The 27957-nt window shown below is 37.8% G+C and overlaps 1 protein-coding gene across 1 annotated transcript in view; it reads right to left on the reverse strand.

Moving 5' to 3' along the window:
• Nucleotides 1-3711: 3711 nt before the first annotated feature.
• The window catches only part of TMEM168 (transmembrane protein 168), a 30425-nt gene continuing 6179 nt past the window's right edge, over nucleotides 3712-27957 (reverse strand). The window contains exons 2-5 of the mRNA XM_081102055.1: nucleotides 25736-26989; nucleotides 16101-16243; nucleotides 13418-13692; nucleotides 3712-5304 (exon numbers count right to left, since the gene is read on the reverse strand). Coding sequence (XP_080958181.1) covers nucleotides 4757-5304; nucleotides 13418-13692; nucleotides 16101-16243; nucleotides 25736-26863 — 2094 coding nt within the window. The 5' untranslated portion in view covers nucleotides 26864-26989 and the 3' untranslated portion in view covers nucleotides 3712-4756. The remainder of the gene's footprint in view (nucleotides 5305-13417; nucleotides 13693-16100; nucleotides 16244-25735; nucleotides 26990-27957) is intronic.

Raw genomic sequence — 27957 nt, forward strand, 5'->3', positions numbered from 1 at the left:
GGCATAAAATATTCAAAGTGATGAATAGCAAGAGCCTAAAACCAAGGCTATTTTACCCAGCAAAGGTATCATTTAAAATTGAAGGAGAAATGGAAGAAAAGAAAGAGGAAGAAGAAAAAAAAGGAGGAGGAAGATAAGGAGGAGGAGAAAGAGAAGAAAGTTTAAAAAATAAAATGGAAATAAATAAAATACTCATTTTAAATGTAAATGGCTTAAAGGCTCCAATAAAAAGACATAAGGCAGCTGAATGGATAAGAAAACAAAACCCGCCGAAACCGGTTTGGCTCAGTGGATAGAGCGTCGGTCTGTGGACTGAAAGGTCCCAGGTTCGATTCCTGGGTTGCAGGCACATCCCCAGTAGATGTGCAGGAGGCAGCTGATCGATGTTTCTCTCTCATCGATGTTTCTAACTCTCTATCTCTCTCCCTTCCTCTCTGTAAAAAATAAATAAAATATATTTTAAAAAAAAAAGAAAGAAAACAAAACCCATGTATATACTGTCTTTAAGAGACCCACCTCAGAATGAGATACACAGACTAAAGGTAAAGGGATGGAAAAGATATTTCATGAAAATATAAAGGAAATAAAAGCTGAAGTACTAATTCTTTTAAAAAATGTATTTTTCACTGGTGAGGTTGAGACGGCGCCGGTGAGGTCAAATCGGTCCCGGTGAGGTCAAATCAGCCCCGGCGAGGCTGAGACGACCCCAGTGAGTCTGAATCGGCCCCAGTGAGGCTGAGATGGCCCCGGTGAGGCTGAGACGGCCCCGGTGAGGCTGAGACGGCCCCGGTGAAGTTGAATCGGCCCCGGTGAGGTTGAATAGGCCCCGGTGAAGTTGAGACAGCCCCGGTGAGGTTGAGACGGCCCTGGTGAGGTTGAAACGGCCCCAGTGAGGTTGAAACGGCCCCAGTGAGGTTGAAACGGCCCCGGTGAGGTTGAGACGGCCCCAGCGAGATTGAGATGACCCCGGCGAGATTGAGACGGCCCCGGTGAGGTTGAAACGGCCCCTGTGAGGCTGAGATGGCCCCTGTGAGGCTGGGACGGCCCCTGGGAAGCTGAGAAAAATACCACATGAACTCACTCATTTATGGTTAATAAGGACCATTATAGACTGATGAACAAAAATGGATACAGAGGCAGAGCAGCATTGAGCAGACTGTCAAACTACTGTGGGAAGCCTGGGGAGGGTTGGGAGGGGGGGTAGGAGATCAACCGAAGGACTTGTATGCATGCATATGAGAATAACCAATGGACACAAGACACTGGGGGGGTGGGGGAGGCCGGGGGAATGTCAAGGGGGGGAATAAAAGGAGACATGTGTAATACTCTTTGTAATACTTTAAGAAATAAAAAAATAATAAAATAAAAAATATATTTTTTTATTTCAGAGAGGAAGAGGGAGAGACTACAATGATGAGAGAGAACCATCAATCGGCTGCCTCCATGCCTTCTGCTGGGGACCTAGCCCACAACTCAGGCATGTGCCCTGACTAGGAATGGAACCTTGACCTCTTGGTTCTTAAGTCAATGCTCAATCACTAAGCCACACCAGCCAGGCTAAAATTAATCAGATCTATTTTTCAATCTTTAGGTAAAAGTAACCAATCAACTTATCCTTCCCACAATATTGAATTTCTATATTATCACTTTACTGTTTTAAAACTGGCAACTTTATTTTAGAACTAGAGGCTCGGTGCACAAAAATTCCTGCTCTGGGGTAGGGGGGTGGTCCCTCAGCCCGGCCTGCCCCCTCACAGTTTGAGAGCCCTCACCATATGTCCTACTGATGGCTGGATGTCCTACTGATGCTCCCACGGGGTAGCGGGCCTAAGCCACAGTCTGGCCTCCCTCTGTGGAAGGCAACAGGGCCGATCAGGGGAAGGCGCCGCCCTATCACCCTGTTGCCGCTGCTGCCTCTGCCCTACCTCTGCGGGAGGTGACTGGGCCCATCAGGGGAAGGCGCTGTGCCACCCCCATCACCCTGCTGCTGCCGCTGCTGCCTCTGGCCTACCTCTGCGGGAGGCAACTGGGCCCATCAGGGGAAGGCACTGTGCCACCCCCATCACCCTGCTGCTGCCGCTGCTGCCTCTGGCCTACCTCTGGCCTACCTCTGCAGGAGGCAACTGGGCCCATCAGGGGAAGGCGCTGTGCCATCCCCATCACCCTGCTGCTGCTGCCGCCTCTGGCCTACCTCTGCGGGAGGCGACTGGGCCCATCAGAGGAAGGCTGCCACTACCGGCCACCACAGCTGCTGGACCTTGGCCCTCAAAGCCTGCCGGGTGGGGGGGATCTGGGGCCAGGGCTGTGGGAGGTTGAGGCACAGCAGGTTGCACCCCATCCAGCCTCTGTGGAAGGAGCAGCACTGGGACAAGGGCCATGCAGCCCCCTCTCCCGCTGCCTCTATGAAAGGGGCCACTGCCTCTCCCGCGCAGCCTCTGCGAAAGGGGCCACGGTGCTGGACCAGCCTGCACTGCCGTCTCTCCCGTGCCACCTCTGTGAAAGGGGCCTGGCGCTGGACTGGCCCGTGCCGAGGCCTCTCCTGCGCCGCATCTGCGAAAGGGGCTGCAGGGCTGGACCGGCAGGTGCCGCCTCTGTGAGGGGCCACGGCACTGGACCAGCCTGCGCCGCCACCTCTCCCACGCTGCCAGCCCTCAGCCCTCGCAGCTGCTGCAGCTTTGTCCAGAAGGACATCCAGAAGATGTCCCATTTATCCAGTCTAATTAGCATATTGCCCTTTTATTAGTATAGATACCATCTCCTAAGAGTCATTTATGTTTTTTTGTTTGTTTGGGTAGCAGAACCCATCAAAGAGAACCCATCAGTCCAAACTCTTTAGTTAAAAAAAAAATGGCTGAAGTCATATTTTTAACCCAGAACTTTTTTGATTGTACTTTCATAGAAAATAATGTCAAACATTAGTTTTGTGAGTGTGAAAGTGTCTTCTACCTTTTGAATATGATTTTTAGTACTATCTTAATATTTATAAAGAATGCAGAATATACCTTTAAATTTGACTCTCTCAGAATAAAGAGAGATATGCTTTAAAGCTTTAATTTGCTCAATATTGGCTCAGAAATTTCAAAGGGATTTTCCTTAACATTAATTTAACTTTTTTTTGTAGCTATAAACTCATCATTTTAACATCTGGCTTTTCTGTTATTCTATTTCTGAATAACAATAAAAAACAATACTATTTCATTTGGATGATATTGATATAGACACACTTAACCGAGAAATTTTCAAATCCACCTGATACCAACCATGAACCCTAAAAAAGCATCGGCATTTTTTGACTATCACTTGCAATATACTAAAACATTCAATAATTGTTATTTGCTTATTACATAAAAAATTTTTAACAAAATTTTATTCAAAGTTTTTGAAAATCATATTCAAAGCACAAATTAGACCATAATAACAATGCTGCATAGATAGTGGTATACAAGTTCCCTGACGCTTAGTGACTTCCTCCTAACTAAAACTTCCGTTTGCAAGTCACCAGATAAAAAATGGCGGGGCATTATTCCGTCCTCTGAGGTTGGAAAAATGGCTTTGATGGTGAGAAGTGACACCATTTAAACATCAAAGATTAGATTATACCCCAACTTAACTATATTTCCTTTTGGTTATTTCCCAGAGATAAAACTTTAGAATATGTAAGGATTACTAGAAGGAAATAGAAGATAAATGACCTCTTGGAAGATATCCTGACCAGTGCTTGCTTTAATGAGACAAAACACTGAAAAAAGTTTTAAAGATTACAACCTCACCATTATGCTTAAGTAAAATTGTTAATATAAATATATTTTTACATAATATCTTACAAGAAAAAATGTTTCCAATACTTTTACCTTCAGTTAAGAAAAAATGTTATCACTAATGGAGATTTGAAAAATAATTTTCATAGTGGAACTTTAGAACTTTAACTTTATAGAGACTGAAATAATTTGTAGAAAATTGCAAATAGTCTAAATCAATAAGAAACTGCTAAATTTGTAAGATTACTTTTTGAAAAGGAAGACAACTTATCTGGAAGAAATTTATAGCTGAAAACGTTGTTCATTAAAAAGCATGGTTACCCTGAAAAGACTCTTAAAATTGCCAGTACTTTCATAGGCCCCAACAATTCACAAAGGAGCAACTTTTAGGCTCTAGTCTAGCCTCTTAGTTACCTACATAAAATTTTTTTTTTTTTTTTTTTTTATCTAAACAGTAATTTGTGCTAGGTCACAACCAAGGCATCTGAATGTAATGGACAAAAACAAATTTTGCATGCATTTCAGGTAAACTTTTTTCTTTTCTAAGAAAGTTTGTAATTTTTCAAATGGTCTTGGACACAAACCTAGTGTTCACAAAAAAAATCTTTTGTATGCAAATTCAGTTTCCTTATAATAGTAAACATCCTGGTCTATGCCTAGAAAATAAGGCATGAGTAATTAATTCTTCATTAATTCTTCACTGCAGAGCATAGACAAGTGTTTTCTTTCTAATGCAAACATCTCAAAGTGCACTGTTATCTTTACATCTCATGCATTTACAGTCAGAATTTTCTGAATCTCTACATACTTTTAGTATAAAAGAATGTTTATTCCCAACTACTTACATACCATAATTACTTGAAAAAAGACAAAGTGAGAGCAGCTACAGAAGTAACAGGATATTTTTCACAAATAAGAATGTAATGTACAAAAACTGGCAAACTAGTGATAACTGGTAGTATGAACTCTTATAATAATAATCTCCTTTGGTTTTCAAACTAAGATTTGACAAGTTTAAAGCCCTGTCCTGTGTCCAGCACAGTAGGAAGAAACCAACTCATTTTTAATCTTTTCAAGCACCTAAAACAACTTTGGCAGATCCATAAAAGGTTCAGACCACACAACCAATTTGCCAAGTGTACTAGTGGGTATGTAATACGAGGAAAGTGCAACATCCAGTGCTTGGCCACGTCACTTCCCGTTGGCAAATGCAGAGTGTAGTCGCTCCACTGCTTCGACACACCATATACTGCTTTCACTTTGCGTCCCTTTTCAGTCCAGCAGATGCTATTATTGGAGTTGCAGTTATATTCTACCCAGTCTTTTGTAAAGTCACCCAGCTGTGGTGGGTCGGCTTCTTCAATATCTATTGTCTTCATCAACTCTGCTCCTTGCACTGCAATATACTGGTCACTTATTTTTCTTACTTCTTTCACCCAAGGGGTTGAATTCTCACTGTCTAATATAATAATAAGTCGAGAACAGAAGGAACCATTCTTTTCTCTCCACCATTCTAAAAGTGTGTCAAGGCGTAGTATGTCTCCACCTATAAACAAAATTCAATAAGTAATTTCTGAATACTCTCAATAAGAATACCCTCCTGTCCTAAGTGTATTTTCTTTAAATTTTGGAAATTAAATATGTGAGTAGAAAAACAGAGCCTTCCTTTCAAAGTATTTCCTCAGAAGATTTTTTTTAAAAAACTTTCAACTTCAGGTTAAAAAAACGACCAACGAAAAAAAAACCATCCTTGTTACTTACATAAAAAAATGGGATATGATAATTTTGTTAACCAATGTCAACCCAATATATTCAATTAAAAATTTTTTCTAAATGGGATATACTATAATAAATTTAAAAAATTATTTCTCTGGCCAGTTTGAGCATTGGCCTGCAGACCCAAGGGTCTCGGGTTTGATTCCCAATCAAAGGCACATACCTCAGTTGCAGACTCGATACCCAGATACCCAGCCCCAGTTGGGACCCGGCGGAAGGCAATCAATCGATGTCTCTCTCTCACATCCATGTTTCTCTCTCTCTCTCTCTCTCTGTTCCCCTCCTCCCTCCCCTCTATTCTCTCTCTCTCTAAAAAAAAAAAAAAAAAAAAAAATCAATGGAAAAATATATCCTCAGGTGAGAATAAATGCAATCTTACTTTAAAAAATTATTTTATAAAGTTAAATTTGTTGAAAAAAATTAAAGGAAAGCTTATATTCTTCTACATCAAAAACAGCAAATATAGCTCGTGGTCCAAATCTTGCCCATTACCTGTCTTGGTATAGCCTGAGAGCTGAGGATTGATTTTACATGGTTGAAAAAAATAAAAAACGAACAGTATTTTGTGACATGGGAAATTATATGAAATTTACATTTCATATCATTTTTTCCGTAAATAAACTCATTTGCATTCTGTCTATGGCTGCTTTTTTTTTTTCCTTTTTAATCTTCATTTGAGGATATTTTCAACTACAGCAGCAGAGCTGAGTGGTTCCAACAACGCAGATCTTATGGCCCACAAAGCCAAAAATATGTGGCCCTTTACACAAAAACTTTGCCAATCCTGCTGTGCACCACTGATAAATAATGTTACCTATCCTCATACGTAGGCACCTACTAGATGAAGAAGAAACTCTTCCTCCCTGTACCAAGAATGAATTTAGAATGAATTTATTTTTAAATCAGTTTTATACATGAAAAGCAATAAATGATTAAAAATAGTTTATTCAGAAAGCTCTAAAGTAAATAAATTTGACCTACAAACCTGTCTTATAGTTAGTAGGCTTTCCATCTGGTTCATTGTGGATAGTTTCTTTTGCATTAACTTTGATTTTTAAATGTTACATTAAAATATTTTGATTGTTTGGTTTTTTGGCACCCTCTTAAATTTCATGGCCAAGGCAATTGCCATTTTTACCTCTCCCTAGTCCTGGCTGTGTCTCAACTGTACACTGATACAATGATCCTAATTCTAGATATTTATCCTAAGGAAAGAGTAGATATTGGGCAAAAAATTACATATAATGATTTCCTTCCCTTTGCTATCTAAAATAGTGTAAAATATGAAACAACCAGGGGAATGGAAATAAATTATGGTAAAACCTAATGAGGGAAAGGGAACTTTATAGTAAAGTGGTATTTATTAAGAAATTTTAATGACGAGAAAATTATCTGTGCAACTAGGATAAAAAGTATGACACCGAAGTGTATCTATAAAAATAACAGCAGGGGTTATTGCTGGGTGTTTGGATTTCAGGTGGTTTTGCTATATTTTTTTTATATTTTCCAATTATTTTTTACATTGTGTATGTTACTTTTATAATTAGAAAAATGTTTTAACATGCTACAATACACTTTTTGTTGTTAATCCTCACATGAGGATATTTTTTCCATTGCTTTTCAGAAAGAGTGAAAGGAAGGGAAGGAGAGAGAGAGAAATATCGATGTGAGAGATACATCAGCTGGTTGCCTCCTACATGCACCCTGATAGGGGGTGGGATATGATCCGACAGCCCAAATACGTGCCCTTGACTGGAAATCGAACCCGAGACCCTTTGGTGTGTAGGGGGCCAGTCCTCTAACCACTGAACACACTTTCCTAGGGCATACATACTCCTGAAGATATATTTTTTTAAAATGGTGAGATGCTAACTTTTCATTACTGCCAATTCTATTACATTTCTCTAGAGACCAGAGGATAACATAGATTTCAGGAGCTATTATACAAATTCCATCTGCCACAAAACATCACTAATTTACCTTTACATCTATTTCAATAACTATTCTTCAGCACATTCTACACTACGTCTCTTATATATATACTAGAGGCCCGGTGCACAAAAATTTGTGCACTCGGGGGCAAGGGGGGGTCCCTCAGCCCGGCCTGTGCCCTCTCGCAGTCTGGGACCCCTCGGAAGATAACGACCTGCTGGCTTAGGCCTGATCCTGGGTGGCAGAGGGCAGGCCCAATCCCTAGGTGCAGCCCCTGGTCGGGCTCAGAGCAGGGCCGATTGGGGTGTTTGGGGCGCCGCCCCCTGTCATGCACAGAGCAGGGAGATTGGGAGGTTGCGATGCCACCCTCAGTCACGCTCAGGGTAGGGCCGATTGGGGGGTTGGGGCACCGCCCCGTCACACTCAAGGCAGGGTCGATGGGGAGGTTGCGGCGCCACCCCCTGTCACGCACAGAGCAGGGCCCATCAGGGGGGTTGGGGCTCTGTACCCTGTCACGCACAGAGAAGGGTCGATCAGGGGGTTGAGGAGCTCCCCCCTGTCACTCACAGAGCAGGGCCCATCAGGGGGTTGAGGAGCTCCCCCCTGTAACTCACAGAGTAGGGCTGATAGGGGAGTTGGGGCACCGCCCCGTCACACACAGAGCAGGGCGGATCAGGGGGTTAGGGCGCCGCACCCTGTCACACACAGAGCAGGGCCTATCAGGGGATTGAGGAGCTCCCCCCTGTCACTCACAGAGCAGGGCCCATCAGGGGGTTGAGGAGCTCCCCCCTGTAACTCACAGAGTAGGGCTGATAGGGGAGTTGGGGCACCGCCCCGTCACACACAGAGCAGGGTGGATCAGGGAGTTGGGGCGCCGCACTCTATCACCCACAGAGCAGGGCCGATCAGGGGGTTGGGGCACCACCACTGTCACACTCAGGACAGGGCCGATGGGGAGGTTATGGCTCTACCTCGTCACACACAGAGCAGGGCCTGTGGGGGGCGGGGGGGAGGAGGTTGGGGCGCCGCACCCTGTCACACACTGAGCCGCAGGGCGATCAGGGGGTTTGGGCACTGCCCCCTGTCACGCTGATCCCAGTGCCGGGAGGCCTCGCGGCTCCGCTGATCCTGGTGCCGGGAGGCCTCGCGGCTCCGCTGATCCTGGTGCTGGGAGGCATATTACCCTTTTACTATATAGGATAGAGGCCTGGTGCATGGGTGGGGGCCGGCTGGTTTGCCCTGAAGGGTGTCCTGGATCAGGGTGGGGGTCCCCACTGGGGTGCCTGGCCAGTCTGGGTGAGGGGCTGAGGGTTGTTTTCAGGCTGGCGGGTGACTGAAGCTCCCAACCGCTCCTTTTATTCTTTTTTTTTTTTTTTTTTTTTTAATTCTGGGCCAGCTTTAGCTCTGAGGCTTGACTCCAGCTCTTAGGCCTTGGCTGCTGAAAGCAGGTATCTGGTTTGTTTGGGTTCTATAATTGAAACCCTGTTTCAACTCCAGCTCTGAGATCCCTCCTGGCTGAAAGCAGGTTTCTGGGGTTTTGTTTAGCTTCTATATTTGTAACAATGTTTCAAACTGCAAGCTCAGAGGCCAGCAGCGGCAGGCGGGGAACGTTAGCTTCCTCCCTCACTGGAGCAAGCAAGCCTCATGTTCGCTTCAAACTGCCTGGCTGCCGGCTGCCATCTTGGCTGGCAGTTAATTTGCATATCACCCTGATTAGCCAATGGGAGGGGTAGCGGAGGTACGGCTAATTACCATGTTTCTCTTTTATTAGATAGGATATTCTCTTTAAATATCAACAAGAGACCTAACGCAGCATTAAAATCTTTTAAACGATGTCTGTCTCTTCTGTTTTGGTTTGCTCTGCGTTCTCCTATGAATTGGAGAAAATTCATTTGGCTTTTGGCCCAGATACAAAGTACTTAACATTTATCTTAGATAACAGCCATCTCATGCAGTTCAAGTAATTGAGAGTGAATTATAAAGGCTTTGTTTGTCTGTGATAAAGTACTTTACAGATTATCTACATATTTTTCATTTACAAAGTAGGTAAAAGTAGGTTACAGTTGTTCCTATGGGAAATAATATGATAATAATAATACAAGAATAAACTCTGTGTTTTGAGTACTTACAACTGCAAACCTACTTTTGCCAAACTCAGTATTTCTCTCTCTCATCACAGCCATCACTGTTTTGTACCCTCAAGCCACAAAGCAAAAATACCAGGTTCCGTATTATGAAACCCCATAAATGTAAGAGGACTACATATTCTAAATACTGCGAGTAAAGGCATAGGATAAAGGGCAAATACAGATTCTCTTTCTCACAGCGATATTTAGTTCTGGACCTGCTCTTAACTTGTTAACTCAAGTAATGTTATGATGTTTCTATTTTAAAGATTTTTAGACAGTAACAATTACAAAGTTCTGAGAGCCTGGAGCTCGTTGTCACTGGTTTAGATTGGATTACAGCATCTTCTTCAGGGCAGTTTTCAATACTATCTCTGAGGCAGAATCAGCCTTTGAGGGCTGTGTCTGGGGCAGGCTGGGGCAGGAACTGACTGAAAAGAGGCCTCAGCCTCTGGGCCTGGTTCAGCCTGGTTACCAGCAAGGGGGCCAGATGCCTCAGGCCTTGCGAGTATACGGTTGCTGAATTATGAGGAGGACTGCTATGTCTCTCCATTGTTTTTTGTTTTGTTTTTTTTACTTTTTATAATAAAGTCTCTGACATAGAGAGTTACACATTCTGTCTATGGCTGCTTTTCTTATTTGGAACAAATCGTGGCTAACAGAGGGATTCCACAATGGTCAACTTATTGGTGACATACTTCAAAAAAATATAAAGATAATATTCCAGAATGCTACTTCTAGACATTTACTTATTATAAACTCCTACTTTAGCATTTTTAACTCTTCAAATTATTCCTGATAGAGAATAAAAATTTAACAAGATACGCACGCACACACACACACACAATATTTATCTTCGTGTCTATTTACTTTTCCAAGGAAAAGAAAATGCTGATTTAAATACTAGTAAACTGAACATCTAGAATTTATTTCCAAAGCAATCTTTTAAAAAATACTTGAAATAGACTTTAAGATAAAAAAATGTTTATATTAATAAATTCTTCACCTAAACAGCAAGCTTACTTTTAAGATTACTTTCTTATAAAACTTCAAAATAACTAAGGATTTATGTATGACCATCAAAATATGGCTTTTCCCCCATTTAATTTGGAAATAATTTATTATCATAAGCATTAAGTTTTCAACAAATAATCTGTTTTCAGGTCTGAAATTCTATTTCTCTAAAGATCTTTTGACTACAACTTTTTCTCTTGTGCTCTGAAGTACACAGAATGCTACTCTTTACCTGAAATTAAAGTACCCATAAAGGTTAAAGAGTTGTTTTCTATTTTGAGTTATTAAAAAGGTAAGGTCAGGCCCTAGCTGGCTTGGCTCAGTGGATAGAGCAGGGGTGGGCAAACTTTTTGACTCGAGGGCCACAATGGGTTCTTAAACTGGGCCGGAGGGCCGGAACAAAAGCATGGATGGAGTGTTTGTGCGAACTAATATAAATTCAAAGTAAACATCATTACATAAAAGGGTAGGGTCTTTTTTTTATTAGTTTTATTCATTTCAAACGGGCCGGATCCGGCCCGCGGGCCGTAGTTTGCCCACGGCTGGGATAGAGCGTCGGCCTGTGGACTGAAGGGTCCCAGGTTTGATTCCGGTCAATGGACATGCCTGGGTAGCAAGTTCGATCCCCAGTGGGGAGCGTTCAGGAGGTGGCCAAGGGGAGCGTTCAGGAGGTGGCCAATCAGTGATTCTCTCACCATTGATGTTTCTGTCTCTCTCCCGCTCTCCCTTTCTCTCTGAGGTCAATAAAAATATATATTTTAAAAAAAGTTAAGGTCAGGAAAATAATTTTATAAATTATATTCAAGTAGTTTTAATGTTGACTACCTTCTACATTCTAATGTTTTGAAAATGGGCAAACCAAGCTAACAAAAACATCTACTTAACCAGAATATGTCATTTCTCTACCTTCATGTTTTTTGTCTTTGGTGGCAACTTGGTACAATGGGAAAAAACATATTCTAGGAGTCAGGCAAATCTGGGTTTGAATCATGATTCCTCACTAATCAATAGTATGAGCAGCCCTAACCGGTTTGACTCAGTGGATAGAGCATCAGCCTGCGGACTGAAGTGTCCCAGGTTCGACTCCGGCCAAGGGCATGTATCTTGGTTGCGGGCACATCCCCAGTAGGAGGTGTGTAAGAGGCAGCTGATCGATGCTTCTTTCTCATCGATGTTTCTAACTCTCTATCCCTCTCCCTTTCTCTCTGTAAAAAATCAATAAAACATATATATTTTTAAAAAATTAAATAAATGGCTTCATACACCTGCCACTGTGAATGTAAAAAAAATAGTATGAGCAATAGATAAGTTATGTAACCACTTTTAGCTTTCATTTCATCCTTTGAAAAATTTACGTGAAACAGTATTTACCTCAAAGGATTTCAAGTGAAGATTATTTCTAATGTGTATGAAATAGCAAGCATAGTAGCTGTGCTTCAAATGTGCCAATAAATAAATGTTAGTTTACCATTACTCCTAGGCAGACACTGGATTGTTCAATTATTTATATATAGAAACAAAAACTACAAAAATATTTTTATGATAAAGTCTTGGTTACAAATTTGGCATGAAATTAGTGAGACCATGTGATTTAAAATCATCTCTACTTTAGCATGGAGTTTGTTTTCTTCCTTCTGGAGTTCATGTATAGGCAGCTCTGCCTCTGTCTTTCTATAACACTTATGTTTATTATTTTTCTTTGATCTGAATATCTGTTTCTACTTTAACTGTTTTATTTTTTGTTTGGGTCCTTGGTATACATGAAAATTATTTTATGAAAAAAAGCAGGATATAATTATACCTAAAAGAAGTTTTTCTAATCTAAAGTAAGAAAATTACTTTTTCATGATTCACTCAGTTTTATCCATCTACCAATTACTTAAGGACCCCCTACTATGTGCCAGGCTCTGTTCCAGGTGCTAAGCAAATAATTCATAAGACAAAGCTCTTGACTTACAGGGTATCTATTCTAGTTGGTGAGAGCAACAAACACATTTACAAATAATATAGAGAGATCTCATTTCTCACTTGGCAGGGAAATTTAATATCACCCTTTCATTTTATAGATGAGAGAATCGAAGCCAAGATAAGTTAAGTAACTTGCCTAAAATAACACTATTGCGGCAAATTAGGACCAAAACCAAGGTCTTCTGACCTAAGTGCTTTTCCCACCATATCACATCACCTGCTGTTTAAAATTTTATTGAGCTTTCTAGGATAAATAAAACTCTACATGTGAAAGACTATGAAAGTCAGTATCCATAACATTAAGAGACTTAAAAGTATTAGTCAACTTAATCAGCTTCTGAAAAGTGTTACTGTATTTAATAATTCTCAGAATAATTTAAAGGGAAACTGATTATAAGTATCACATCAAACAGATTTTTTTCTTCCAATAAGAGTAAGACATAATTCTCAAAACCTCTGGAGATTACTAAAATTATGCTATATAGGTATGCTAGAAAAAAGAAAAAAGTTATATCCAGGGGTCCTCAAACTTTTTAAACAGGGGGCCAGTTCACTGTCCCTCAGACCGTTGAAGGGCCGGACTATAGCTTAAAAAAAAACTATGAACAAATTCCTATGCACACTGCACATATCTTATTTTGAAGTAAAAAAACAAAACGGGAACAAATACAATCTCTGTATTTGCATGTGGCCTGCGGGAGGTAGTTTGAGGATCCCTGAATACACTTGGTAAACTGTAAAGTAGGAAACAGAGAATTCTGAAAATGTGACGTTTCCCAATGAAGGACAAATTTCTACACCAGGTGCATTTTCTAACAGTGAAAGTGCCAGAGGTGACTTTACCTGCAAGAGCCCACTCTCCTGTGCCATGGGTGTGCCCACTGTAATACAAAACATAGGTATCGTGTCTAGGTCCATCCACAGTGCGAAGCTCAAGAAAAGCTTTCAGTTTGGAATGCAGAGTATCAAAAGACAGTCCACTTGTGGAATAGTCACACCCATAGGTCTCAATCATATGATGTGCAAAAAATCTTTGGATAGCATTGAGCATGCCAGTGGACCGCAAATTTAACTCCTGTACATGTTCTGGTGGAAGAAGTGCTGGCTGGCCATCAGGACTGAGGAGGAAAAAAAAGATTATTTCAGTGTTTAAGAAACATTCATTCTATATCATATTTTTATCCTTCACTTGTAAGTAATTATCTAAGAAGCATGATAGTTTCTGCTAACTAAATGGCAGGATTTAAAAAAAAATCACCTTTTCTAAAATTTCTGGTGCTAAGAATTAAGCTTTGAAAATCAAAGCCTAGTTTCTAAAAATTTTATTTCTTATCAATAAACAATAACAAACCTAAAAGGTGGGATAATAATATACCTCCACATGTAGACAGCACTACACTCTTTGTTCTTTATATTTTCTCACCAAATGATTGGTAATGGACAAGACATTTTAAAAGCAAAATTATACTAACTTTACCCCCAATGTATTTCAAGAACATGGGTGGGGACTATAATAAAAACTTTTCTTTCTTGAGAAAAAAAAATAAAGTATGAAAGCAATATTTTTAATTATATACTTATTTAATTCCTATATTGAAAAGGAGTCTATAAAGTGGTGTTCAAGTTTTACTAACCTAAGGTAATAAATTATAGAAGAAATTGCCTATTAGTAAATGGCATTTAAAAATAATCATTAAAATTTAGTCAAACTGCCATATCCTACTAAATACTAATAGAAGACCTAGATCTGTCCCTGGAACAATTGTAAAATGACACTCTAGTAAAGATGACAAACCAAACCCTACAACGAGCAGAATCTTATGGATATGGAGGGAGGGGAATGCATTAATCCTATCTAGGAATTTCAACCAGGAATTTTGAAAACTTTACATTTTGCTTCATGTATTATCAATAGCTTTCAAATAATACTTTAGTTTCCATTATAAGAATAAAACATTTTGTTCCATACTTATTTAGGTAACGATTTAATGATCACAAAAAAAAGAAGAAATGCATAAACAAAAATTATAATGGAATAAAAATCTAACCATGCACCCTAACCGGTTTGGCTCAGTGGATAGAGCGCCGGCCTGCGCACTGAAGGGTTCCAGGTTCGATTCCAGTCAAGGGCATGTACCTTGGTTGCGGACACATCCCCAGTAGGGGGTGTGCAGGAGGCAGCTGATTGATGCTTCTCTCTCATCGATGTTTCTGACTTTCTATCCCTCTCCCTTCCTCTCTGTAAAAAATCAATAAAATATATTTTTTTAAAAATCTAACGATGCAAATTACTTTTTCCACATATTCCTTCTGCAAGTTGCCACATCTTACTTTATTTTACTTCTAATGAGAATTTTCAACTTTTTATTAAACCTTTAACATGGAGGAAAATATTAAATACAAATAGTCTATTTGGGGTTTTTATGTCAAATATTTGAAATTAGATAAATTTTTCACCCCAAGGAAAAGTATGATGAATTCTTGTTCATCAGGATTACTTAATGGCAAAGAACTCATTTTTTCTATTTCAAAGTTACTTAACTAAATAAAAGAAAAATTAAAATGTGGCAATATTTATAGATTCAGACAGATCTACCATATATTTGGGATAAAAAATTTTGAAATAAAACTATAGTAAGTTACACATATTTATACACATACAAAAATATATTTGCATTTATACATATATACACATTTATATACACATACATACACACACATACACACACACACACACACATTGACAATCTTTTGAATTCCTCGTATTTGTATGACATTCTCCAGAGGGCAGAGCATTTTTATATTCATATTCTCACTAGCTCTTCATAATATTCTTCTGAGATGGGCAGAATAGGTATTGTCATCTGCATTTAGATAAAGACACTGAAGTTCAGAGAAGGTATGATTTCCCTAAGGAAATACAAAACTAGGATTTAGGACTCTCAGGTCTAGTGTACATTCCATTATATTTTATCATGCTGTTTCACAGGACATTTTTTTAAAGAAAATATTATGATTCCTTAGAAAATTCATTCATATTTCCCGATTTCTAGCTAAAATATAACCTAATCCAGCGGTTCTCAACTGGTGGGTCGCAAACCCTTTGGGAGTCGAACGACCCTTTCACAGGGGTCGCCTAAGACCATCGGAAAACACATATATAATTACATTACGATTCATAACCGTAGCAAAATTACAGTTATGAAGTAGCTATGAAAATAATTTTATGGTTGGGGGTCACCACAACATGAGAAACTGTCTTAAAGGGTCGCGGAAGGTTGAGAACCACTGACCTAATCACTTTTATAAAGAAATAAAATAAATTGAACCCTGAAAATTATAATTTTACTGAGAGTAAAGGCTTTTAAACATTTGGGATAAATAAAAAATGTAACAGTAGTATATATTTAAAATACTATAGTTTTTAAAAAATGTGCTATATTTTATATTTATCGTCATACAAATATTAAGAAAATATTAAGAGTCAAGTAGTTATTACTAATTACTACATTCTAGATTACTATACCTGCAGAAGTTGGTAGGAATCACAATAGCATATCCAACAGATGTTCCTCCTAAACAATTACCCAATTCATGGAAGAGCCCATGAGCCATGGATTCCAATGGCAAAACAATTAGAAACATGCTCAAGAAGATTCCATTTGTTGGCTAAAAGAAATTTAATACATCAAATTTACACAGTGTGAATGCACTTATGTGTGCATATGTATATATATTTACATACATCTATGCATATTTACTTACATTTTTGGCACCACTTCCAAAAATAATTAAAAGGATAATTAATTATCTAAAAACAATTATAAGTTGAAGCAGACAAGAATATATGGATAAGCAATGAACCCTAAATTTATCTCTAAGGTTCTTGAATCCTGGCAAAACAAATACAGCACATATATTTTTGAATTTGTCAGGTAACATCCCACTCAAAGCAAAAATACAAAAACAAAACAAAAACACAACCACTCTTGATGTAACTTAGAAAAAAAACAGAAAACAAATCCTTTGCTCTTAAAACCCATATGCCCAGCAAGGCTTGTGTGGCTCTGTGGCTGAGCATACACTATGAACCAGGTCAGTTTCATTCCCTGTTAGACACATGCCTGGGGTTCTAAGCTTGATCCCCAGTAGGGGGCGTGCAGAAGACAGCTGATCAATGATTCTCTCTCATCAGTGATGTTTCTATCTCTCCCTCACACTTCCTCTCTAAAATCAATTTTTAAAAATTTGCCATTTTATAAAAAAAAATAAAATAAAACCCATATGTCCTGAATCACTTTTCAAATATTTACTTTTTCAGAAAAGATACTTTAGAAAATGTCTTTTTTTATCCTGCAAAAAATGCAGAAATTAAGAAAATAAAATCTTAAAGAAAATTTAAGATCCTGAAACTATCAAAGTGAATTCCATTCTTATATTTAATTAAACTTATACTACAGTCTTCCTTTGAAAAGCTTTAGACTCTCTATAGACTAAATTTAAAATTGTTAAAAAAAAGTAAATAAAGGACATTTAAGCATCCAAAAAGAATAGAAAAAGGAGGCAGAAGATAATATTAAAAGGGGGAGACAAGATTAGGTAGTAACTGCAATAATGGAAAAGAAAATAATTAAAGGACCCTTTTAAGTAAAAAGAAAATGGAAGGATGATACTCAGTCTTGATCTATATCTTTGCAATACTGATACTAGTGTACGTTCTGTGTTGTTACTGCACATACTACACAATCATGGGCCTATGTGCATGAACACATTCTTTTCTAATACTAGAAGGTAGTTCATTTCATCAGAATTTAATAAAAAAATAGGAAGCTGATTCCCATAATGGATAAAATGCCTTACATCTGATACATTCTGTTATCAAATACATAAATTATACAGTGCATGCCTAATTTAGAAACATTAAAAAATACAAATATTGGCGTTCTCCCTCCCAGTAGCATGCTGGCACCTTTCCCTATGCCCTCACTTCTAAGCTCCAAGGGCCCTTCCTTGGCCTCTATAACTTGTTTCCTAAGCCCATTTATTCTACGAATTACTTCTTCTATCTGTAATTTTTCAAACAAATGTTCTCTGATAAAATAAAATAATACAAATAAGTAAAAAAGACATGTCATTAAAATTACTCCAAGTACCATCATTCATACCCAGGTACTTTTAAAAATATTTTCAACCTTCATGCAATTTATGTTTACAAATCTATATTTATATATTTTTTTTATCCAAGGGGGACTGATAATGTTCTGTAAACTTTGTAATATATTGTAAGTCTATTAACATAGCTCTAAAAATATATTTGTGAAGACCAAATGGCATTCCTATCACCTGATGAAATCTTAATTAGTTGATTAGCTATTATTGGCTTTTAGGTTCCTATTAATTTTCCATTATGCTTAACAGAACTAGAATAAGTATTCAGTTCTCTGATTAATTATATAAAATACCTTTGATCATTTGGGTTTCATATTTAGTGAAGTGCTAAATACTTTGCCTACTTTTCCATGGGGTCACCTTTTAATTATTGATTTACAAGTTTGTTTTGCTCTCAACATATTTTAGATAAGAGTCTTTTGTTGGTTGTATTGTAAATACAGGCATAACATAATTTATTGTGCTTCACAGATACTGAGTTGTTGTTTTTTTACAAACTGAAGGTTTGTGGCAACATTACATTTGAGTAAGTCTATCGGTGCCATTTTTCTTTTAAATTTGAGAGGATGTTTATTAAAGCTGGGATGGTGTGGAAAAGGAAGGGCTTAGGTTAGAAGAGGCAACAGAAGAGAGTCTGGGCGGGGCTGATTTGGCTCTATATAGATGTTATAGGAAAGAAATGAGCCTACATGGGGCGCTTCGGCTCACGAGGAAGTCAGAGAAAAGGGGGTCTTGGAGACAGGATCAAGGGGTTAGCCTGGAACAAGCTGTCACTGCACATCGCTGTCCTGGTTGCAAGTCTTGTGGGGACTCTTAAGAGTAAGGGAGAGGCACACCTGAGAGGGAAGAAAGACATGGGCATGCTCCTGGGAGGGAGAGAGTCTCAGTGCCATTTTTTCCAACAGCATTTGCTCGCTCCATGCTTCTGTGTCACATTTAGGTAATCCACAATATTTCAAATTTTTTCATTATTATTATATTTGCTATTGTGATCTATGATAAATGATCTTTGATGTTACTGTTGTACTTGTTTCAGGTTGCCACAAACTATACCCATATAAGAGGGTGAACTTAATCAATAAATGTCATATGTGTTCTGATTGTTCCCCGATCTCTCTCCCTCTCCTGGGGCCTCCTATTTCCTGAGATACAACAATATTAAAATTAGCTCAATTAATAATTGCAAGTGTTCAAGTGAAGAAAAGAGTTCCATGTCTCTCACTTTAAATCAAAAGCTAGAAAATATTATGCTTAGTGAGGAAGATATGTCAAAAGCTGTGACAGGCCAAGAGCGAGGCCTCTTGTGCCAGCCCAATCCAGAGCAAGGCCCTATTTCCTCAATTTAATGAAGGCTGAGAGGTGAAGACGCTGCAGAAAGTTTGAAGCTAGCAGAGGTTGGTTCATAGGATTTAAGAAGCCATCTCCATAACATCGAAGTGTAAGGTGAAGCAACAAGTGCCGATGTAGAAGCTGCAGAAAGTTATCCAGAAAATCAAGCTAAGATAATTAATGAAGGTGGCTTCACTAATCAGCAGATTTTCAATGTAGAAGAAACAACCTTTTATTGGAAGATGCCATTCAGGACTTCATAGCTAGGGAGAAGTCAATTCCTGGCTTCACAGAACAGGCTGACCCTCTTGTTAGGGCTGATTTTAAGTGGAAGTCAATGCTCAGTTTCCACCACCTCCCCCTCCAAAATCCCAAGGCCTTTAAGAATTGTGCTAAATCTACCTTGCCTGTGCTCCATAGTTAGAACAAGAAAGCCTGGATGACAGACCTATTGCTCAGCTAAAAAAACACTCCTTTCAAAACATCACTGCTCATTGGCATGCAACTGGTCACCCAAGAGCTCTGAGGGAGATGAAAATGAGATTAATGCTGCTTTCATGCCTGCTAACACAACATCCATTTCTGCAGCCCATGGATCAAGAAGTAATTCTGGCTTTCAAATGTTATTATTCTAAGGCGATATAGCTGCTATAGATAGCAAATCCTCAGATGGATTCAGGCAAAGTAAATTGAAAACCTTCTGAAAAGGATTCACCATTCTAGATGCCATTAAGAAAATTCATGGGAAGAGGTCAAATGTCAACATTAATAAGAACTGAAAGAGGTTGATTATAACCCTCATGAGTAACTTTGAGGGGTTCAAGATTTCGGTGGAGGCAGAACTACAACAAATAATCCAAAAATGTGTATGCAAACATAAAGGACACAAAATAGTCACAACAATCTTGAAAAAGAATAACAAAGTTGTAAATATCATGCTACCTGATATCAAACTGTAATACAAAGCTATAGTCATCAAAACAGCATGATATGGCATAAAAATAGGCACATAGATCAATGAAACAGAACAGAGAGCCCAGAAATAATCCCACACGCATATGGTCAATTAATACACGACAAAGGAGGCAAGAACATTCAATGGGGTATGGACAGTCTACACAATAAATGGTGTTGGGCTCTTTCTGCCATCGTGGGTCATGTGGAGGCCTGCTGTGAACAGGACTTTTACAACAACAAATATGTCTGAAAGGCTGTGGTCCAAGGCCATTTATGCTGACATCAGCAGGGTCTGTGGAACCAGAGGGAGCACACAGCTCTTCTTAAAATTGAAGGTGTTTACCTATTAGAATGGCTATTATCAACAAGACAAGTAATAACAAGTACTGGAGAGTTGTGGTAAAAAGTTGCTAATGGGAATGTAAAGTGGTAGCGCTAATATGAAAAACAGTATGCAGTTCCTAAAAAAATTAAGACTATGATCCAGTGAGTCCTCTTTCAAAACATCTGAAAACATTTATTCGAAAAAGATACATGCACTCCTATGTTTCATTGCAGAATTGTTCACAGTGGCCAAGACATGGAACCAATGAAGTGTACTTTGATAGATGATTGGATAAAGAAGATGTGGTACACACATACAGTGGAATACTACTCAGCCATAAGAAAAGATGAAATACTGCCATTTGACACAAAATTGATGAACCCTGAGAATATCATGCTAAGTGAAATAAGTCAGACAGAAAAAGTTAAGAACCAAATGACTTCATTTACATGTGGGATAAAAACTGAAAGCAACAAACAAAAAAATCCAACCGAACAAAAACTTATAAACAAAGACAACAGTATGGTGATTACCAGAGGAAAGGGGGTTAGGGGAAAGTAAAGGGTGAAGAGGTCAAATATGTGGTGACGGAAGATGATTTGACTCTGGGTGGTGGAAACACAAAGCAATATACAGATCATGTATCACAGAAATGTACACTTTAAACCTATATACTCTGATTAACCAACGTCACCCCAATAAATTTAATTTTTCAAAAATTAAAGGTGTTTATGCTCAAGATGAAACTCAGTGCTATCTAGACAAAAGAGGTGTACACGGCAAAGAACAAAAGGATTAAATGCTCCAATCAAAAGACATATAGTAGCTGAACAAATAACAAAACACGACCTTTATATATGCTGTCTACAAGAGACTTCTGATCAGAAGAAAAACAGACTGAAAGTAAAAAGATGGAAAAGGTATTTCATGGAAATTGAAACAAACAAAAAGCATGCTTATACCAGACCAAAACACAGGCTATAACAAGAGAGAAAGAATGACCCAGCAATTTCAATTCTGGTATTTATTTGAAGAAACCCAAGACACTAAATTAAAAAATCATATGCACCCATATGTTCCCTGCATCATTATTTACAATAGCTATGATATGGAAGCAACCTAAGTGCCCATCGTTAGATGAATGGATAAAGAAGTGATGCATACATACAATAGAATATAACTTACACATAAAAAAGAATGAAATCCTGCCATCTGCAACAACATGGATAGACCTAAACAATATTATACTAAGTGAAATACATCAAACAGAGAAAAACAAATGCTAGATGATTTCATTTATATGTGGTATATATATAAACAAAATAAATGAACAAGCAGAATAGAAACAGACTCATAGATACATAGAATAAAATGATGGTTGTCCGAAGGAGCAGGGGGTTAGGGAGCTAGGTAAAAAATGTGAAGGAATTAAGAAGTAGAAATTGGTAGATATAGAACAGTCATGGGGATGTAAAGTACAGCATAGGAAATATAGTCAATAATACTATATATGGTGTCAGATTTATTGGGTTGATTACCTCATAAATTATATACCTAAAACTAATATCATATTGTAAGTCAATTGCAATCAAAAATAATTATTTTAAAGCATCTTTTTTGACCAAATGATATTAAACTAGAAACCAATTACTTAAAAATACTGAAAATAACAAACACGTAAAGGCTAAACAACTTGCTCATAAATAATCAATGGGTTAAGGAGGAAATTTTAAAAAATATCTTCAGATAAATGAAAATGGAAACACAATGACCCAAAATCTATGGAACACAGAAAAAGCAGTTCTGAGAGGGAAATTCATAGCAATTCCAGTCTACCCGAAGAAATAAAATATATCTCAAATAAACAATCTTACCTTATACCAACAGTAATTAGAAAAAGAAAAACACAACCCAAAGTTAGTAGAAGGAAGAAAATTTAAAAAAGATCAGAGTGGAAATAAATAAAATAGTAAAAATTAATAGAAAAGATCAATGAAACTAAGAGTTTGTAGCTTTAAATAAAGATAAAATTTATAAAACTTTAGCTAGACTCATCAAAATAAAAGGAACAAAATAAAATCAGAAATTACAACTCAAAACCAGAAATACAAAGAATCATAAGTGACTACTATGAACTATACACCAATAAATAGAAGAAACAGATAAATTACAAGAAACATACAATTTTCCAAGTCTGACTCAGGAAGAAACAAAATCGGAGCAGACCAATTAGTAGTAACAAAATTGAATCAGTAATCAAAAAACATCCAACAAACCAAAGTCCAGGACCAGATAGCTTCACGGGAGAATTATAACAAGTATTTAAAGAAAATTAATACCTACCCTTCTCGAAACATTCTAGAAAATTAAAGAGGAAGGAATACTTCCAAACTCATTCTATGAAGACAGCATTACCCTGATATCAACACAAGACAAAGACTACAAAATATATTACAGGCCAATATCCCTGATGAACATAGATGTAAACATTCTCACACATTAACAAATCAAATTCAAAAACACATTAAAAGGATCATACACTATGATCAAATGGGATTTATTCCAGAAATGTGAGAATGGTTCAATAGCTGCATACAAATCATATCTGCATACTAACCAATGTAATACAACAATACATTAACAAAAAAAGGACAAAAATCATGATTATTTTAACATGCAAAAAAACACATTTGACAAAATTCAACATCTATTTATGATTAAAACTCTCAACAAAATGGAAATGGAGGGAACATATCTCAACATAATAAAGATCATATATGATAAACTCACAGGTAGAATAACCTCAATGGTAAAAAGCTCAAAGTTTCCCCTCTAAAATCAGGAATAAGATAAGAATGCCTATTCATATCACTTTTGTTCAACATACTACTGAAATTCCTAGCCACAGCAATCAGACAAGAAAAATAAAAGACACTCAAAGTGGAAAGGAAGAGGTAAAACAGTCACTATTCACAGATGATATGATTTATGTAGAAAACCCAGTGTCAACCAAAAAACTATCTCAGTAAATGAATTCAGTAAAGTTGCTGCATACAACATTAATATACAGATATCAGTGGCATTTCTATACATCCATAATGTATAGAAAGAAAAATTAAGAAAACAAATCCCTTTACAATTGCATAAAAAAAAATAAAAAAAAGCCTAGGAATAAGTTTAACCAAGGAGGCAAAAGACCTAGACTCTGAAAACTATAAGATGCTGAAGAAAGAAAATGAAGACAACCCAAATGGTAGAATATACCATGCTTGTGGAATGGAAGAATTAATATCATTCAAACATCCTTATTACCCAGCAATCTACAGATTCAATGAACAAATAACCCTAAAATTTATATGGAACCACAAAAGCAACCCTGATAAAGGGCATAATTGGAGGTATCACTCTCCTGATTTCAAGCTGACTACAGAACAGTATGCTACTGGCACAATGAAACAAAATAGAAAGCCCAGAAATTAACTCACACTTATAGGTAAATTAGCACAACACAAAAGGCAGCATTATACAGTTGGGAAAAGACAGTCTCTTGAATAAATGGTGTTGGCGAAACTGTACAGATTCATGTAAAAAAAGCTGGACCATTTTCTTATACTATGTACAAAAATAAACTCAAAATAAAGACTTAAAGGTAATATGTGAAACCATTAAACTCCTAGAAGAAAACATAGGTAGTAAACTCTTTGAGAAGGAAGGAAGAGGTAGGAGAACTTTTGCTAGAGTTTCCCACATTATCCTCCATCATAACTACCACCACCACGACCACCATCACCATCACCATCCTGATAGTCCCTAGCATTTGGCAAGTAAAGTGAGGAAGATATAATAGGGGCAACGCCCACCATGCTTACATCATTTGGTCGAATCCCACAGGCTCCCTTATCTAGCCTACACTGACTGAAAAGCACCAGACCCAGATAAATCTCCCGTCTCCCTTCAAATATTCAGATCTAGAAACCATTCTGCAGCAACTAACTAGTGCAAAGCAGAAATAACCTTCCTTTATGCCCTACATCCCAACCTGAGCATTTGTCACTGTAATAATCGTTTGTTTATATGCCTGTCTACTCCCCATCCTATTAGAGACTGTGTCTTCTTTAAGAACAGAGGCATTTCTTAGTCATCTTGAGGTCACACAGTATAGTACATGACATACAGCTCATTCAATAAATGTCCCATGAATGGAAGACTGGATTTATTAATACTGTAGATATAAACTCCGACAGTTTAAATGTCTTTGGTAACATTCTGTGGACAGCAAATATATTGGGTTATTTTTTAAATAAGTAAATAAATAAATATATATATCTTTTTATTGATTTCAGAGAGTAAGGGAGAGGGAGAGAGGAAGAGTGAGATAGAAACATCAATGATGAGAGAGAATCATGGATCAGCTGCCTCCTGCAGGCCCCCTACTGAGGATTGAGACTGTAACCCTGGCATGTGCCCTTGACTGGAATTGAACCTGGAGCCCTTCAGTTCCCAGGCCAACACTCTATCCATGGCTGGGGCGACAGAAAATGTATTGTAAAACCTTTTTTCTTTCTTTCTTAGGTGAGCCTTTAATTTGTATTTAAGTACCTGATATGTCACTACACCACCTTTTATATAAAATCTTAGAGAAATGGCTATGTAAAAGAAATGTGCTGTAGTGAGGAGACCAGTAGACTACATAGAAGCTATGTAAACTGGTTCTGGCTACTACCAGTGACTCTGGATAAAAGTCTTCTCTGGCTTTCAGTTTCCTCATGTATAAAAAAGAACTGTCAGGCCAGTGTGGCCCAGTGGTTGAGTGTCGATCTATGAACCAGGAGGTCACAGTTCGATTCCCGGTCAGGGTACATGCCCTGGTTTTGGGCTCTATCCCCCATAAGGGGCGTGCAGGAGGCAGCCGATCAATGATTCTGTTTCATCATTGATGTTCCTATCTCTCTCTCCCTCTCCCTTCCTCTCTGAAATCAATACTATACATACGTACGTACACACACACACACACACACACACACAATTTTTAATGAAAGAATTAAGGTACAATCTCTAAACACCTTTCAAATGTTAATATTCTAAAAAATATTTAATCTTTGAGTACTTCATTCATTAATGAACAGGCAAAGGTGAGAGGCATGTCACATGTTGAGCATGCCTAACATTTTGGTGCCTCTTTGCTAGAGATCAAACTAAATTATCCTATCAATGTTCATTTAGTACTTCAATTCCATGAACAAAATTGATTAAGTGCCATAAAAAAGAATCTCCTTTTGAAATCAGGAACTTGACCTTTCAATTCTAATAATTCAACACTTGAAGAAAACATTTAATCACACATCACAGGCACTGACATAATAAACAAACTATAAGCTTACCTGCCAAGAAACTGCTCCCAAAACAGCTGTTGCAAGAAGACTAAAAAAAACTAACTGCTCTGAAATTAAGCAAAAATGGCGCATCCCTTTGGATGCCATGATTCTATCAAGGCTGTTGTTATCTACTCTGTGGGTAAAATATACTTTATGGCAGTCATTTAATTTGGTATGAAATCCCCAAAGAGTTAAAAGAAATATAATATGACAAAACAACCAGAAAATTCCAAAAATGGAAAAACCTGGTATTACAAAATACCAGAGATGAGTGTCTCTAAGTTTAAATGCTGAAAGAATAAAAAATGTAAGTTCAATCATTCCAGTGAAAACAACTGAAAGTCTTCTGCAAATTCTTCCACGGTACAAAAAGGGTTTCCACCTCTCAGTCACTGAAAGTCCACTAAAATAAATGTCAAGGAAAGGATCAGTTATCAGGCAAATAAAAAAACATGCAAAAGCAACTGGATTTTTGGGAGTATCCAATGAGGAGAAAAATAATAAGACTACAAAAATAACTAAGTTTAAAATAGCTAGAAAAGACTTCATTCTGAGGTCAATAATCAGCATGGCCAAAGCTACAACCAGTAAAATGACACTGAGAGACTTTTCCACCAACATAATTGTGCTGGCAATGGCAAATCCAACAAGTTCCAGAAATTCAACTGTGGTTAGTAAAGTGGGCCGATGATGGACATAACCAGAAATTCTCTCCACCAAAGCACATAATATCCTTAATATTATAGAAGTCAGAAGCAAATATTTGGTTGATTCTTCTTTCACATCATTTTTAAAGAATGAATTATCAAGAAAGCATAGGAGGCCAAGCAAGAATCCAAACCACAGATTGGAGAGACTTAAGCTTGCTACTTCCATTGAAAAATAGTAATAGAGGATGCTGGCAATTCCAAGAACAAAAAGACCAAGAATAAAAATGACCAAAAGTAGGTTATTTGCTGTTTTTTCCCATCTGACATAAAGACCTAAACATATAGCAACCAGTAAATTGATTCTGGCTAAATAGCCAAGATAACGCACTGAAGAATGCATGTTCACTTCTCTGTTTACTTCTTCCAGTCTTGTCATTGCTAAATAGAGGCAATGACTAAAGCAATAACGCAGTGATTTACACATGTAACTTGGCAATTTTGGCTTTCGCCCACGTTACAAAAATTAACTGCTTATATTTCATTCAGCAAATCCCATGCATCTGTAACTTCTATTTCAGCATTTTCTCTGGTCGAATTTTTGTCTAGTGATCTAAAAAGAAGAAAAAATATTTCAATGTTACTTTTATATAATTTATCTTTCACATGTAGCTTCTTCATTAAAAATAATGAATAAGTGAGAAATAAAGTTTATTCTGAAACCCAGTTTAAAACGTGACTTGCAAGTATCTTAATGGTAACTGTCTCTGGCTGAAAAATTCAGCAGTTTATCCAAACCCAAAAGGCCGTGCTCTCCACTCATCATATACTAAGATTGTATGACTAAATGAATATCAACGAAACTTTTTCCAGAAGTGGTGAGAAATTTGCCTAGTTAATTCTTATCCAATATCTCTTTTTTTCAACAACATGCAAATGTAAGACGTTCAGCTTAGCTTAGATTGTAGCAGGTGGGTTTGGCACAATGAAAAGCTACTCAGATCTTAAATAGAATGAGGGACTTCATCATTACCTCTAATTTGGAAAGTTCCAGTATCCAATAACAGCAGTCATTACTACCTGCCTAAAACCCTCTACATATTTTTACAAGGCAGTTCTAAAATGCTATAAAATCTTAATCTTTACATTGTTTAATAAACTTTCTAGAAGCAAAGTTTATTAAAGTTATTCAGTCCCAAAAGGTGACCCATAATTCTCCTTGTACATTTACCTCTACTACATTACTATGATTATCAAACCTACTTTTCAAATCTAAGTATTATCTCTGTAGCAAACCAATTCCTGACCTTTCTAGTCAAAATTGAAAAGTTGGAATGTTGTATTTACTGTAGAGTAAATTAAGAAATTAATTTTACTTTTAAAAAAATTATCATGGGGGGTGGAAGGGCAGTGGGGGGTAAGGACACATATGTAATACCTTAATCCAGGGGTCCTCAAACTACAGCCCGCGGGCCACATGTGGCCCGCCGAAAACATTTATCCGGCCCGCCGGGTGTTTTTGCCGCCGCTGTGTGCATAGAATTTGTTCATAGTTTTTTTTTAAACGATAGTCTGCCCCTC

Source organism: Myotis nattereri, assembly GCF_964212035.1.
Source record: "Myotis nattereri genome assembly, chromosome: 11".
Taxonomy (NCBI): Eukaryota; Metazoa; Chordata; class Mammalia; order Chiroptera; family Vespertilionidae; genus Myotis; species Myotis nattereri.